The following is a 17,205-nucleotide window of genomic DNA, read 5'->3' as shown; positions in this document are numbered from 1 at the left end:
AGCGAAAATGCACAGACAAAACGAAGTCATCCCGACACAGAACATTGTAAATGAACAATAATTTATTTATTGTGCCCATGAACAACCATTCGCTCCTAATAGTATTATTGTTATTAGAAATAAAAATAACATAAATTAATAATATACATAATAATCATATTTATAATAATAATAATAATAATAAAAGAATGCGGTTGCTGTTGTTCTTCTTCTTATTATTATTGTTATTTGTATTATTATTAGGTAGCAGGAGACGTGAAGCCTCTATACTTAACAAGCCACTGCAGACGTTTCGCGAGGTAGTATTAGTCCCAAATGCCACTGTATGTGTGTCATCACAAATTCAGCTGAGCCCATTGATGAAAAATCATGCTCCGAGGAGTGCTTATCTCCTACCGTTGTATAATGCATCAACGTTTTATCTAATCTAATCATCAGCAAAAAATGATAAAGTCGTGTGAGTCACGCACCTTTGTATGTACGAATGGGAAGGCAATCGCCAGTATGAGCAAGCCCACGAAAGGTCCTGTTGATGCGGAAAGCACCATCATTATGACCTGCATCCAAAAGAAGCAGGCATAATTAGTCATGTGTACTCTCGTGAATAATATGCGAAAAAAAACACTGCACGACAAGTGAACCACGCAGCTTGTCTTGATGAAACACCTCTGAAATTTTGTACCAGCTAAGAACAAAAACTTAAAATGTTGTAGGCGTGTGTACTCACATTTGGGTTCACGTTAAAGAACCCAGGTGGTCAAAATTTCCGGAGCCCTCCACTACGGCGTCAGACATAATCAAATGGTGGTTTTGGGACGTTAAACCCCACAAATCAATCAAGAACAAAAACTTAGAGGTGACCCTAATTCAAGACTTGCGTGTCTAGTAAAGGCGCTCACACGCCATCATTCGCGTGCCTTTGCACATTCCTTGGTTTAAAGGAGTACTGACAAAAATTTTAAATTACTTGACGTCGTTACTCTATATAAAAACACGGGTATCGAGAACCCTTAAACATTGAAGGACACCTTGTAATTTTGAAAGTGTGTTCGGTGGAAGTCTTTGCCCATTGAGACGGGGTTGGTCAAAAAAGAACGAAATGAGCGCGTCTTCCTTCTTCAATGAGTGGTACCATGGTGAGCAGGCCGGGCACAGTGCTGTTTCGTACTACGCTGAAGAATTCTCATTCATAGACATAAAACATGTCCATTATGGAGATTTTTGTCTACAAACGTTGATGAAATTCCCAGCATATGTCCCTCCACAGTATTGATTTCCGCCTCCATCCACGCACACACACACACTCTATAAATACAGTTGTCTGACGTACTGGTGACTTTTGACAATATGACAAGCCCCACCACTGCCGCACAACAAAAGCATGACTTTATACATTCATATATTTTTAGTACACAGCACATTGCGGGCTTCAAGTCTAACACCAATAGTTAACTAGAAATTGCTCTGAGTAAATATAAGAACCGAATCTCAATAGCTACGCTTCCGTGGTGCATGCGCGAGAACATTTTACAGCAAAAAAAAGCGAACTGTGACTGCTGATTATAGGCCGCCATATGAGAGTTTAACCACTCCTGAAATTTCCTGAAATATCACGAAGGTTCCCTTTTTTTCTTTGGCTTGAAGTGAAAGCCTACAATTCGCCGGAAAAGAGAAAATTATTTGCACGGAACATCACTGGCTGGGCACAGCGACGCTACGGTAGCAAAACGCGAGCGCTGTGCAGTTCAACGTGAGGCATGACCGACGCTATACCGGCATCTGTTAACCCCGGCTGGCACTTGCCAGCATGCCATGTCACAGACGGATGGAAGGTCACATGGGAGTGAGCATGAACCATTACAGGACTTCGCCTTAAAAGAGTACAGCGTTGCACGAGAATACATCGCATACGTTTGATTGCGATAGCAATTATATGGACACTCTCAGCTGGATTTTGCCACCGGCGATGATTTAATGCACGGTATATGTGTACTTAACTATATATATATGAAAACACAAGACAGAAAAGAATCTAGAAAAAAAAGACTCCGGCACGCGTAGTCGAACGTGAGACCTCCACGTCAGCAGTGAGAGGCGTTAACCACTGAACCACCGAGAAGTAGCTCTTTCACTGTTGAAACGGCAAGCTATTTATACCTACAACTTGCTGCTGTTGGCAGGCATTTCTAAGCCGCACTCTCTACTTAATCTAAAGATTGTGTACATGAACTTGTATGCAGTGGTGTAACTGTAGTGGGTGTTGTTCTGTGGAAGTTTCTTTATTTCTTTAGTTACCGCTATTTCTTCTTGGAATTATTCGGCATGGGCTAACTGTGCACTAAGTTTTATGAAAGTGGTTTCAAATACTGTCTTGCTAGCCTTTCGTCTTATTGTTTCATTTCATCTTCTCTGAGGGCTATATATGACATGATAAAGAAGAGTGGTTGCAAAGTAGGCAGAAGTGAAATATGGAAAAAAATAAGCTTTTAACATCCCAAAATAGAGAATAAGTTTTTCTTTTTCTAAATTCAACCTAATTATAACTCCAACACTTACCCTTGTAATGGAGCCCATGTATATGCAGATACAGCTGTACAGCGTCATTAATATCCCAAGTAGGAATGCTGCACCAGAAGAGTAATGAAAAGAAAAGCACGTGCATTATAAATATCTTCAGAAACATTAAAGCACTGCACGTAAATTTAACCAAATTTTACGACACTCCCCTTCGAATTATGGACACAAGACTTCAAATCTCGCCAAGCTAATCATTTGTTTTTCTTTATATCGTTTTTGTTTCTCTCTTTTTTTCTCTTTTCTCTCTCTCACACGTGTTCTCTCACCAATCAGCGCTACTTCTCCCCGTGGCAGACAAATCGGTGTGCGTGTTCTGTCTCAAAAAAACGAAGGGGGGGGGGGGGCGGAATCATTTGGCTGTTCAGACAGTTCTGGCTTGCCACTTATACAACTCTTTTTAAAGAGGCCCGTCAACTTTCTGTGGGGGTCATTTTGCTCTATTCTGAGAGTCATGTGACCCACGAGAAAGCCAATGTGTTTCTTTAACTCTTTTGGCCCTGGTATCGTATAAAAAACATAAAGAAATTTTGCTACCAAACGCAACCTAATGAAGTCAGAAATTGAAAAAGGTGTCCGAACTATCCCCAATAATTCTTCGCAAGCATTTGTAGTAAACTTTTCATCGTCATCTTCTTTAGAACTCCGAAAAGTACAAAACAAAATGGCAGATTGCGATAACGTTGACACTCCCCACAACCAAATAATGAATGACATCTTACTGGGGAGGTATTAGATCAGTGGCTATCGTATTTTTGATGTTGCTTCTAAGATGTCTAACCTGCTATTACAAAGTAGGTCTTCCATAACAGTAACGTATCGCCCACAGCAGTGGAAATCTTCATGTCCTAAGCATAGCACACCATGGCTCAGTGGTTGTCAGACCTCTGAATGCATATAGGCTAATCTAGATGTGAAGCTCTCGTAGAATCTCCCAATTTTTGTTACTATAGTCAAAAAATCTGTACACATCACTTAGATTATATGTAAGGAGCGTTTAATAGCGAAATAGTACGCAATAAAACTTAATTTTTTATGAAATATAATAATGACGGGTGATGGAGCTAGAAGAAGGCGACGATGAAGTGGAGTTACTTCAGCTTTCCCTTGCGAACATGAGCGGAATGAATTCTGGTGCTGCAAAGTAGGATTCAGCATTTTTTTATGACGTTGGATTTTACAAAGTGTTCAATAGGTAGACGGTGGTCATTCAAGTGCAATGAAGAGCTGTGTATCACTAGCTCAAAACTGGCTAACGGACAGTTAGGCACTTTAACTAATACGTAATGGCTGTGTTAGTTTTACAGCAATATTTACACTGAGTGTGTTATTAAACAGATGTATTTAAATTCACCATATTTCACTTCAATACCACTAAGCCTTGGTGTCCTAAGGACGTAGTGCCATTTTTCTTGTACACTAATGAGAAGCTCAGAAAAATAAAATATTTTCGTGTTTTTCAGGTTGTAGTAGCTCCAAATCAACGAGAAACAAAAATATTTGCCGGTTAAAAAATTAAGGCTGAAAGGGTTAAATAACGTCATATGCTTTGCATGTCAGAACTACACCAAACCAGTCACAAGCACTCTTTTTTTTTTCTTAGAGTGTACTGCAAGCAAAGTAAAAGAAAACTAAGATGAAGAAGTGGAAAGAGGGGGTGCGTTCTCGTTCATGAAGATGATAATTTACTATCTGCGACCAACGGCAGATCTCGAGCACGATAGCTCGACTGGAATAAAAAAAATAATTTCAAAAGTCACACCACATCTACGAAGTGAATATAATGATGAGGGAGCTTGATCCAGAGGCCAAATCTGGCAAACCGTCCATCCTTCGTACATCTTCCATACAAAGGTGTGCCCTATAAGAGGCAGCGAAGGTTCTGGATGCGTCGCTTGCTTAGCGCGCCCTGTTATGCAAAAAGAGAGGCGTGCATCGCGTTCCATTCTGACCCTGTCATTTGCTCCAAAGGGAGCGTGCCTACGACGGCGGGATGAACGGACAAGGCTCGAGCATGAGGAGCAAGCTCTTAAAAGGGACAGGCTCTGTCAGTTTATGAGTGGAACACACAATCAGATCGAACACAAAGTTTAACGAATGTCCTGTCGCTTATACCTGTTCCCCGTGTGATCCATTTGACGTGGGAACTGGCTCCCTTGATGTTTGGCGACAGCACATCAACGTAGACGACCGCCGCCTGGGAATTAATCAGCGATGATATCGTGCTGCACGAAAAAAAAATGGTTCATTCAGTCACTCTGACTCGAAAAAAAAAACGAGGCTGTAAAACAAAATGAATAATACCGATATTTTACAATCCGAAATGACGCGGTAGTCTTAATGTAAATCTACTAACGTTAGAAACAGTATTTATATTTGCATAAAACGTTGTTTATGAGATTAAAGGTTCCACTTGGTTTACTCAGTGGCGACATTTTTGTTAAGCGGTAGGAACATTTACAGCAAATCCTTTTTTAATTCAAATCATTATTGAGAGGTCTTGATGCCTCCATAGTGGTGTTGGCTAGTCTTTCTTACTTTACACAAAATATATGTAGTAAGAAATAGTAATCGGGCACTAAATTTTATACAGTCAAACAATATATGTGCAAATCCAGTACAATATTGCACCAGATGGAAGCTCATAAGGATAAAATAAGATCGTATGTACGCAACTTCTGAACCACAAGTTCAAATAGCTAAAATGGATTCACATGTATACGCCTCACTGTAATATTTTGTGTATCTTGGCACACACCGCAGTAAAATATACAAATACAAGTAATTACACATAAAATAAAACATACCATCACAATGGTACACATATGTCTTTAGCCTATTAGGATGAGCGCAACAATACCGGGTGCGTTGATATTTCATAAAGTGTTTAAGACTTCGAGAAACTTCGCGAAAATGACAAGAGCTCTTTTCGGAAGAGCCGTAGTTGGACATGAACTGAGTATTTTGCTTACGTTGAATGGTCGCGTTAGAAGAGAAACAAACTTGCCCGCAACTTGGTTTACTGTAGAAAACTAGTACAGCAGTCAACATAGTGGTTGTTGTATTTTGGGAACACTAACACGCCGTCATCCTCTTCGTTGCAACACGGCAAAGCCTTAATACCGCTACATCGACCTCCGGCAGCAAAAGCACCAACCCGGCGCTTGTTAGCAAGTTTTTGACAAAAAGTGTGTTTTCAGGCTAGTGACGTGGACTATTGTGGAGGGCATCGAAGGGTTAAAAGAACTATATATTATAAGTAGCATCAGGTACCTGCCGTAGCACACGGCAAGGTCCAAAATGACATGATGGCGTTTACAGGAGGTCAAGGTCGCCCGGAATAAAGCGGAGGTTCCGGTGGTGACCGTCATAACTACGTTTCTGATGAAGCTGCCAGTAGAAAGGCATCGATGGGCGATCTGATGGGCCTTCTCGGTTGTGCTGATAGAATGGTGAGCATATGATTTGGCAGGCGGGCAGGCTTGGGCACAAGCGCGTCGAATGGCAATGTCGGTTCTCTTCCATACAAAAGGTAAAAGGCAGAATATCCAGCAGTGTTGTGGCACGAGCTTTTGTAATTGAAATCGACATTAAGTTACGCGGTTCATGATTTTTTTATACTCGAGGAAAAAATAACATTCACATCGTCAGGGTGAATGTTATTTCCGAAAAAGCACACGGCACAGGAGGCACGATTTCCTCTTTACAGGAAGTGTCGCGTAGATACCGTACCTAGCCGCAGGCGGTGAACAAATTTTTCGAATTCGCTATTTTTGCTGATATCCGATGTAATGGATATTTTTATGCGAGTATAATAAATATAAGTTCGCACTTTATTATGGTTGACCAAACCATTTGTCTTTGGTTGGATTACAGGATATCCGGGGAGCAATTCATTGCATGATAATTGTCGCGCGATTGTCTCCGCCATAGTGTGAGGCCGATTTGCAGCTGCATCTCCAGCGGTGTTTCTTCATACAGGAAGTTCATAATGGATCGCTGCTTGCACCTAGCACGTATACAGAAAACAACAGCTTTAGGCGTTTCGCCATTGGCTGCTGCGCTGGCACATCTGTTTCAGCTGCTGCTCGTCGTTGTGTCGCGGTGAAACAAAACCCTCTGCAATACTATAGGGAAAGCCGACCTATAGAACTGAACTGTGAGGAAATCTCTAGCTTTGCGAAAATTGCACACTAAACAACACAGGTGTGAGCATTCAGGGGGGGGGGGGGGGGTGGAAGGTTTGTCATGGCGCTGCCCTCTCTAATAAATTTATGTATGGCACAGACTTTGTGCCCCCCTCCGTGTTATGGGGAGGGGTTTGCCCTCCAGTGCGCACGCCTATACCAAAACTGACTCGCCACGCATTCTAGAAGCTGCACAACATGCTGGCGACGCTATAAAGAAGCTGTAACGCCGACGCCACCCAAAAACGAATTTCTAAAAGTTGCCGAAATTAGCAATACATTTTACGCGCAGGACATCCAAATGAGATTTCGCGTCCGTCGGCTTCATTGGTCACACACTATCACCGAGTAGAATTATGTTTCATTTTCCTGCTTACATTTCCTAACAGCGTCATACTCAAGAGAAAGACAAAATTTTAATGCGTGAGGTTTGTATTTTGGGCAGTTCACAGAAAACCCCAAATTGCACTTGTAATAATTGTGTCTCCTACGGATAACCTAACTTGGCAAATCTTGTGCATAAACAAGCACAGCTTCAGCGATTATCATTCAATATTTAAAATTAGGTCATGAGCTCCACTACTGAGCTCATATTTTTTTTTTCCAAGAGTGATACATTATTTAAACAGCTTCAAATGATGCGCTTAGAGAAGCGCAATACTGTACTTATTACCTAGTTATAGAAATTAAAGTTGATATTTGTGTTTTAAAGCCCTTCTCCAACTTACAACAACGCTTATAAACCTTTATTATAACCTTCTTTATCACGCACAAAACACAGAACAAGAAACAGACAGACGGGCATTTTTTTGTTCTGTGTTTTGTGCGCGCTAAAGAAAGCTGTAATATGCATACATACCTATTCGCCTAGCTGTCAGTTTTACTGCAATACGTTTACAAGCCCGTTCCCTACTTGTGCCATAGCAAGCTGTCGCGAGGTTCGGAAGCCGAACAAACATCGTTTGTGCAGGATATTTCAACGTACACGAGATCGCCTGTCCTGCGTATTGAAGTCGATAATGTTGCATAGCGCACCTCGGCTACCGTGTACGAAACGTGTGCCAGAAGACATGCCGAGCACAATTATAAAAAGAGTAAAAGGAACTGAATGACGCTACTCCCGCGAAATGTCTCAAAGGCGTTGTGTTCCTTGTTGGCACCTGATTAACTGGCTGATTCCCAAAAATTTTCCACGCGTTCTGTTAACACTCGCACTCTCGTACGTCTCGCTTATTTCCCGTTCCTCGATTTCGCGCGAGGCGTGGATATTTGTGGCTGACTCGGCGTAAATCCTGTCCCCGGTATTGTAGGTCACAGCTGGCCGTAGGCGACGGCAAGCAAAAACAAAAGCCACTTTGGCAGTTCAAGGAAATAAAGGTAAATATGCATTAAGGCAAGAACGTTAAAAGCCGACCAGTGCCAACACCAGTGACGAAAAAAAAATCACGTTAGGACGTCACCAATGACGTCATTCAGCTGCCACAGAACGGCAGAACTTTGTGACATCATCTTGACGTCACTATAAGGTAATTGTGACGTCGCAGAGTTTCATCACGTGACATCACCAATCGGTCATAGGTGGGCAGGTCAGTTGCCGCAGTGAGGTAGCGGATACGGTCCTTGGCTGGTAACCAGCAGGTCGCGGGATTCTAGCCGGCCGTGGCGGTAGCATTTCAACGGAGGCAAACAGGTATACGGACCCGTGCATGTACCATGTCAGTGCACATTAGGAAACACCAGGCGGTCAAAGTGGCCGGAGTCCTCTCCTAATCATATCGTAGTTTTGGGACGTAAAACCCGGCGAGTCACCTATGGTCCTCAAGGACCAATAAGTACAACGATAGACCAAAAAAAAGGGGGGGGGGGGGTGATGAAGGTGGTCATTGCTTTGGAGTAACTGGAGGTGAATGTATAATAATAGGTCTTGCGATTGTTCTTCTTTATTGCGAAGTGAATACGCAAGTAAATATTAGCAGAAGCAAAACATTGAGATACTCTCTGATCGATAGCTTCTAACGCTTTCCTGAAGTGGATAACGCAGGGAAAATTCTTGTGGCTGGCTTGACTTAACTTTGGTCATAGAATAACTGCTTAGTTACTAATGGAGCTGTCTTTTATTTTATCCGTCTTTCTGAAGCGCACACGCTGTGGCTGCAAAGATGGTAAAAACGGCCTGCGATGCTTGCGCAAAAGGGTTATGTGGCGATTGGCAGTAGAGAACACATTTTCTTCAATTTTACTGGTGTCCTTACAGTCGGTATATATTACGACGCACACACCATCTGCCTAACTGCCGAGTAAAATAAAAATCGCCTAACTTTCTATTATTTAACTGCATACGGCACATACGTGGTAATTTTTTTTTGAGTTGATATAATCATCTCTTGCTTTGAAAATGCTGAGTGCCGTATAGAGAGAATATTGTAGTGCGCTGTTTTTGTTGACGCGAGCGTGAATGAGGTGTTTCTGTTAGCAGGTGGCAAAGCCCCGCTTTCGCTCGGTTATTGATCTGAATAAAAAATTTAAAATGAGAAAAATTGTCTGTTACGTCAGGAAGTTAGCGGAAAATCTGAAAACGCGACTTCATGAATATTTTTATAGTTTTTTGTTCATTAGTTTTCTCTCCAACATTTATAGCTAGAAATTGAATGTTGCAAGAATAACAAATGAGCAATGTTTGCACCAACTTCACAGAAGTTAAGTACTAAAAGTTCAGCTGTTCTCACTGCGGTATACCATAAAAATTATTGAATAAAATCGGGATTTCTAACTACAGTGCCAACAAGTGTAATGTTGCGAGTGCTACACCAAATTTTTCGTTACTTCTCTTTGTTGATGGTATTATGCACATAAGGAGTTACCGAGTAATCATCTCTACGGCACCGAAATTTTATATGTGAACAGTGAGAGGGGGGGATCTTCTCAAATGGACACTAAAGAGCAGCAGTGACTTGGTTTAGATTGGCAAACTGCACTCAGAGAACTATATCTCTGTATGTTTATAGGGCATGGGCAGGTCAAACTAGTAACTTTAGCCCGCAGACACGTGCTATCAAAATGTAATAAACCTACATATACTGCTGTACATTAGCATTTAAATCGTAAATGACTAGCCTTCATGATCGAAAAGAGTTACTAATTATCAATATTCTACACTCCCATTCAAGAAGCATGAATTCATGAAGTGAAGTGAACTGCTTTTACAAATAAGGATAGAGAACTAGAAAATAATAAAAAAAACACTGATTAACTGCAGTTATGTAGACATGAGAGGTAACCTTGTTGTCTAACTAGACTGCGCAGTTTTTGAAGGTATAACTAGTTTCCATTGTGTTGCACATAAATATATTATGCTGTGTTTCTAAACTTTAAACAAAATGTTCAGAATTCTGTTGTGTCGTCTGCAGAGTAGAAAGCAGGATGTTTTATTTTGGTTGAACTTTCTTGCTTGGAGCCATTTGCATCTCCCTCGGTTTCTATGATACTGGTATAACAGAAAACATTCAATAATAAGATGCGACTCTGACTGAAAAGGATGATGTTGTCAGGGACAGGAAAATCAAGAGGTAAGAATCCACATTTACCGCCATGTACACGAGTGGCCTGACTGACACAGCCATACTCACACATCCAACAGCCTTAAATACACGTGCTGAATTACGCCCCAAAAGTCAACGAGTAAAGATCAGCCGTCACAGCACAATGAAAGTGCATCGCACGCGTAGCGCGAAGATTGTGGTGTTTGGTTCCCACAAAAGTCTTTTCACCTCATTATGAAAAAACTTGGCGAAATTTGTATTTCCTCAATCCCGCACACATTCACGCCGTCCGTGGTGTTTGTCCTTTTGTTTATGCTTGCGTGACTGCGTGCGTGAATCAGGAAACATCACGTTGCACTAGGTTCCTTCAAACACCAATTAACATGTAGCCCAAAAGCAGGTTATGATGAGCTATGTTTCATCCTTCATTGACATTTATTTTAAGTGTTACGCTTTGAGTAACGCCACCAATAACGTCCTCAAAACTTTTTCTGTGCCCCACTGTGGTGGTCTAGTGGCTAAGGTACTCGGCTGCTGACCCGCAGGTCGCGGGATTAAATCCCGGCTTCAGCGACTGCATTTCCGATAGAGGCGGAAATGTTGTAGGCCCGTGTGCTCAGGTTTGGGTGCCCGTTAAAGATCCCCAGGTGGTCGAAATTTCCGGAGCCCTCCACTACGGCGTCTCTCATAATCATGTGGTGGTTTACGGACGTTTATCCCCACATATCAATCAATCAATCAAAACTTTCCCTGTCTTCCTTATCAATTGCCTTCGTGTCACCTCAAGAGGGAAGGAGCACAGGTGCAAACACAGATAACCATAAATCTCGTTTTAATGTTTTTTTAACCTCTTACCTTGTAGCGGCGCTTACAACGGCAGCAAGGAAAATCCCAGTGAATCCTGGAATCTGAACCAGGAAGGCCTTCACGTAATACGGCAAAATCTGTTGGGAAGCATGTATTCACGATGAGTACAAAAAAAAACGAATTTGAAATCGATAGAATGACGTTTTCATCAGTTTACATGCTTATTGGATAACCATGACAGGCATAGTTTGGCCTTGTTAGACGATATTGTAAGACGATAGATATTTCCACACGACATTAAAGGTGTAGTTTCAACAGAGCTGCATTTCCAATAATTGGTTGTTCAGTAAAGGCAAGGTGCTGCTTAAATAGGGGAGATTAAGCCGTGTTGCTCGTCGCAAATATTTAAGGTGTGTGTACGTAAACTCTACGTTACTATCATCTAGAAACTGCAATGAAGGCGTCAAGTCGCATTATTTTTATTCAATATTCTAGAGGACGTTATAAGAAAATGGCAAGGATTCTTAAAGAGAACAAAATCTGCGAATACGTTGATCCATCGGGACACTTCTTCAAGCATTGCGAGGTTGTAAGAGCAACAAAATATTAATAAGAATGTTGTAATACTTCAACGAAAACATGGTTCTCATAATAGTCTGGCGAAAAAGATCATCAGAACGCAGCGCTTACGGTATCGCAAATCCGTGGCAGTTGCCTTGGTGATTCGCGAATGTTAGTTGAAAACACTGAAAGCTGCGTCATACAATTATTTTTGATAACGTTATCACATATTCTGGATCGACAATGTTATGAAGTCTGACAAAATCAGCGTGAACAGAGCCACATAAAAATTGTTTAAGCACAAGACATAGAGAAATATAAGGAGAACTTGTGTGTATTTTCACACTTATTTGTAAAGTTCATGGGTGGACACACGTAAGTGCTTGAATTAAAAGAGACACTTTGGTAAACTTGCCACACATGTGTAAAACACTGGCTTTTTGTGTATATAGCCAAAAAAAAACAACGTTGTGTGTGTGCCCTATTAATTCGGTCATGGCGGGTTTAGAAAGTCTTTCTTTTGTACAAACGTTCGGTGTTTGTGAAACAAGTGTTGTGTAAGAAGAATAAGTGACAAATGTCAAGGAAACGCGTCGTTTTCAAGTCCGCTTTGTCGGCATACGTTGTATCACATAACTTTTGCGAAAGCCTGGCAACGTGTACGAAGTTTCTTCGATGAGGAAAATTTTCTATTTGTTATTCGAATAAAAAACGGTATTGTGTACGGATAATTTATTACCAAAGCTGCAACCTATGTTGAAGGACACTGTGAATACTTCTTCGCCTTCTGCGAAAGCATGTGGACATGCAACTGACTAGGTTATGTTTTTTTTATACTCACTCAGCAGTCACGTGACTGGTGAGACAGGGTAAGGAGGAGAGACCACAGCGGTGGCGGTGCAACTGTTGATATATGCGCCGCTGTGCCATCACGTGATTACTGAAATAGTCTGAGGGGAAAGGCAACAGCTGGCACTGTTCCAGGGCATGGACGTACGGATGGGCGGTCACCACGATATGAGGCATTGAATGCTTTTGCCTTAATACTCCACTCTGTATCACAGTATAGTTGTGACAAACACTGACTTGCCTGATCATAGTTCTGGATAGCTCCGGACAACTTCGGGTCACATCCCCAGAACCAAACTATCAAAGCCACAGTGACAGATAGGTTGACGAGGTAAACGCCGACGAGCATAAACGATCCCATCAAGACGGTCCTGCAAGTGAAATCCAAACAAAACATCTGTTTTTATTCACTGCTCTGAACCCATTGATAGCGCCAGTCTGAAAACGTTGCCGACATGACACAATGCCAGAAATACGACCTCAATGAATTCTGCGTTGTTTGTCAGCAAAACGATGACAAACAATGTCAGCGAAACCATGACATCGTATTCGCGCGTTTACTTTCCGTCATTTTCTAGCGCCTGACCTCACTGACAATATTGTGATGATGGGACACTTATGCAGAAAACGTTTGTTGGTTTTGTTTTGATGTTTTTCACGCACGCGAGAAATGACTTCTGGAGCTCAGCTAATAATTATTATAGTCTGGACTGAACATTGGTTAAACAGTAGATAAAAAACACGAAACGCAGTAGGCAGAAATGCTAGTACGCGATGCCCAACTTATTCAGGTTTCAACATAATCGCTTCACTTAGGTTATCTGTCTGCAGGTACAACACGAATTTTTAAGTTTCATAGGTACGCTAAAACTTTTACGTTGTTAAGCTTGTACGTACCTCTGAGCGCCGCCAAGGGTTCGTGAGGCCATACACCTTTGAACAACGACCTGGTCCAGACCAACTCGGTAAATGGCAGCCGTCGCAGACGCTACAAGGGCTGACCAAATGTTCTCGTCGTGCGTGATGTCCAGCGTAACGCTGAAATAAAATACAGAAACATTAGACGGCAGTTACGCAATATCTACCTGCCGATCAAGTTCGGAAGAAGCGTAATTCAGGTGGCCTAATGTATCGCTCAAGCATCGTGAAAGCATGAAGGAACACTGAAGAGCAAATGATTTTTTCTTGTGTTCATACACTACTCTATCTATATACCAAGAACGCCAAGCCCGCGGTGAGAAGACACGCAAAAATAAAATGTTTGTGGCGACGCCACCCTAAAGTTTCCGCACCGTTTGCCATGACATCACATGTTTTGACGGCAACCAAGGGGGTCTATATAGCGCCTAATCCGTCAAAATTAACTACACTCTCCCCAGAGCAGATCATAGATTTTGCAAATCAAGTTTCAGGAAAATCTGTAGAGTAACAGGCGCAGAGGTACGTTCACTATGCCTTTAAAAAAATGGTGACGCACGTGGAAATTTCGGTGCCAATTTTGAAAATGAGACTTGGAGCTAATTTTTCTCCCTTATTGATAAATGTATGACGGTGTAATTAACGACGGTGGAGTTCTCATAGTACAATTTATCAATCCAAGCCCGTTCCGTGTTTTCCTACGGCGTCCCTTTAATTGCGATTGGTCACAGCGTTTGGGGCAGTTTTGGTTGACTTGGCATGATTAACATCACTACACGTTCCTTTTGTTTGTCTCTTCATTTTTTTTTACTTGGGTAGAATTTACGTTAATCAACTCGTTAAATTTTACGGAAAAAGTCAACATAACACTAATATTTCACTTCTATACTTACTTGTTTATTTATTTTTTATGCCTGGTTTTGCCTGCGTTACGCCGAGCACACTAGTCGTTATTTTTTGTTGATGATGCTAAGTGATCATCCTCAAGGAACGCGAATAATAATAAAAAGAATGCTTGTTCTTAGCACAAGTGTGCACGCAATATACTATATATGGAGCACCACGACAAGCGCCGACGTCAGCGTCCGACAGTAAATGACATCCTGCCCACGGCGTGAAGCGCTCTTCGCTTTGTAAGACTAAACATCCCATTTTATTTTAAGCCTTACACTTCTGTGGCAACGGAAACAAGCGTGGCGCCATGCCTTCAAAAAATACGGAACCTAATTAACTTCCAGAGATAGGCTATTTTTTACATAGGCCCCGCCGCGGTGGTCTAGTGGCTATGATACTCGTCTGTTGACCCACAGGCCACAGGATTGAATTCCAACTGCTACCGCTGCAGTTTCTATAGAGGGGAAAATGTTGTTGGCCCATGGGCTCAGACTTGAGGGCACGTCAAAGAGCCCCAGCTGGTCTAAATTTCCGGGGCCCTACACTACGACGTCTGTAATATTTATGTGGTGATTTTGGGACCTTATACATCACATATGTATCTCTATCTATATTATACATAAGAAAAAGTGAGCTCACTTCGCGATGTACGTGCTAAGATTGATTTCACGCAGTGCCATCGAGGCCCCTCTGGAACTGCCGGAGTCTATGATGATCTTCGCGATGACCGTGACGGGACCGAGTAGAATGAAGACGAGCTGCATGCAGTCGGTCCACACGACACCTCTCAGTCCGCCCTGGTTGATGCAAAAATGAAATAGAACAAAGGAAACAAGAAAACGCCATAAGTAAAAGAAACACAGCTTTCATATGCGCTTTCATAATTCCTCCAAAGCAAGTCAAGTCAAATCAAGTTCCTTGAAAATGTCGCGAACAGCTACTCTGGGGGACTGGTCAAAAGCACAAATAATTGCACACAACTTAATGTTTCTCTCACACAACTCCTTCAAACTGTCCAGATTAGGCATACGGTAACACGTCTGGTTCAAGATAACGCGGCAACAACTGCAGTGCTGGCTTTACAATGGGGGAGGCATAAGTTATTTTTGTTCGGGGTTAGTGAATGCATGTTTTAATAATAAAAAACGTGCAAATAACTATACTGGCGCCACCTGTACGGGTCAGTAACTTCTTTGTTCTAGTGTACAATAAGCCAGATGCACGTTAAGCCATGAAAGAACATGCAGTTATATGTTCCAGCAATGTGATTCACTATTCGCAACAATTGTACCAGCTAGCATCAGAATCTGTAATACCCTAATGAATTAGGTATAATGCCGGAAGTGACACTTCAAAGAAAGAAAATCAACCAGAAAGATTCTGATGAAATTTCTATGACCGTACGGAGAAGGATATTGATGTTTATGCATTTAAACAAGATTACGAAGTGTGAAAATATGAACTTTTTAAAAATTAATAAAACACCACAGAAACACCTACATGCTTTTGGCATGTACTTCTCTTCAACTGGTGATTAAAATAATGCACGTTAATTTAACTAAAAAATGAAATCTTGCAGCCCCTGAGCTGTACGCAGAATATTATGACTGATGTTTCGAGAATAAAAGTTGCTACGACAATTTCTCGCCATGTTTATTGCACAGCGATACTTACAAGAGCCGTGTAGAGTGTTCCGCATATTCCAATCACGATGTTACACCAGATGAGGGGTGCTCCAAAAACTTAAAAGGAAGATAATGAAAAACAAAATGAAACGGTTCAGTAAGGATGCGTTTTCGATGCTTCAAAGAGGCGTCTTATTAATTATTGCATTGCGCCTTCATGAACACTGTGCATAAAAGGTACTCAAGAAAAGTGCTCATGGACGCTGAGCATTCGTGTCTTGGATATGAAACAAACGCGGGAAACCTAATAAAACTAGAAAAGAATGCTAGGCTTTGTGCCAGCAAAGAGCGATATGTCCCATAGTTTCGCACCAGTCGGTAATGCGTAACGACGCCATATGGGAAGAAGAAAGGCTAAGGCTGTTACTAGGAACACTGATTTCATAATGGCACGAACGAACAAATATTCAGTAATAAGTCACCCCCTCTCGTTTACGGCTCCACGACCATCAATGCAATGTGCCAGTTCAGTCACATTTCATACACGGAGCCGACTTGCATGCTTTTTTTGTTGAATAGCTAAAACTGCCTACGTGATGCGACAGGGTGCAGAGTTGCGAATGCAGTCGAAAAGGTACAGCACAAACACGTACGGGAATACTTGTCTCTAACTTGTGTCACACTCTGCCGCTAATATACCCTCATTATAATGCAAGGAAGAGTGCATGAACACAGCCGTTCACATACTTTATGCCGTATTAGTATACTTACTTGTGGCGATGGTTAAGCTGGCAGCGAATATGGAGAGTGCGCCGATACTTTGCTGAAAATAAGAAGAGAGTGAGGATAGGGTTAGCTGTTTAGACGTTCGTAGATGTTTTAAGAAGGTAATAGGTGTACATTAGAATATCTACCAACGGTTGCAATACTGCACGGGGACGAAGCAGAGAATACAGGCGAGACAGGCGCTCATCAGAGGGGATTTCCGCAAAAGCATATTTCCTGTGTGTATTACCTGCCACGTCACGGCGTTTTTTTTCATTCCTTAAGCATGAAGAAATTATAACTAGGCCAAATAGCGTGTTGATTTCGATGCTGCCTAATGCGATTTCTAAGTGTAGCTTCACGTTGGCGAAACGTTAACTATATTTTCGCTGTAAGCACATGTTATAGCAGTCCACCATATGTCTCATAATGCCACAGAAATTGCCAGGGCTCCAGTGCTACGCAAACCACCCTGCGCAGTGCTGG

At 41.8% G+C, this 17,205-nt stretch overlaps 1 protein-coding gene across 1 annotated transcript in view; it reads right to left on the bottom strand.

Annotated features, from left to right (window-relative positions):
* The window catches only part of LOC119174223 (sodium-coupled monocarboxylate transporter 2), a 69,817-nt gene that overhangs the window by 22,985 nt on the left and 29,627 nt on the right, over nt 1-17,205 (bottom strand). Inside the window, exons 3-11 of the mRNA XM_037425046.2 lie at nt 16,726-16,777; nt 16,004-16,071; nt 14,969-15,126; nt 13,415-13,555; nt 12,759-12,888; nt 11,156-11,244; nt 4,690-4,799; nt 2,557-2,624; nt 471-557 (exon numbers count right to left, since the gene is read on the bottom strand). Of these exons, the coding sequence (XP_037280943.2) occupies nt 471-557; nt 2,557-2,624; nt 4,690-4,799; nt 11,156-11,244; nt 12,759-12,888; nt 13,415-13,555; nt 14,969-15,126; nt 16,004-16,071; nt 16,726-16,777 (903 nt within the window). The remainder of the gene's footprint in view (nt 1-470; nt 558-2,556; nt 2,625-4,689; nt 4,800-11,155; nt 11,245-12,758; nt 12,889-13,414; nt 13,556-14,968; nt 15,127-16,003; nt 16,072-16,725; nt 16,778-17,205) is intronic.

This window comes from Rhipicephalus microplus, chromosome 5 (genome assembly GCF_043290135.1).
Source record: "Rhipicephalus microplus isolate Deutch F79 chromosome 5, USDA_Rmic, whole genome shotgun sequence".
NCBI lineage: Eukaryota > Metazoa > Arthropoda > Arachnida > Ixodida > Ixodidae > Rhipicephalus > Rhipicephalus microplus.
The sequence above is the reverse complement of the archived record's forward strand: the minus strand, read 5'-3'. Positions and strand labels throughout refer to the sequence as shown.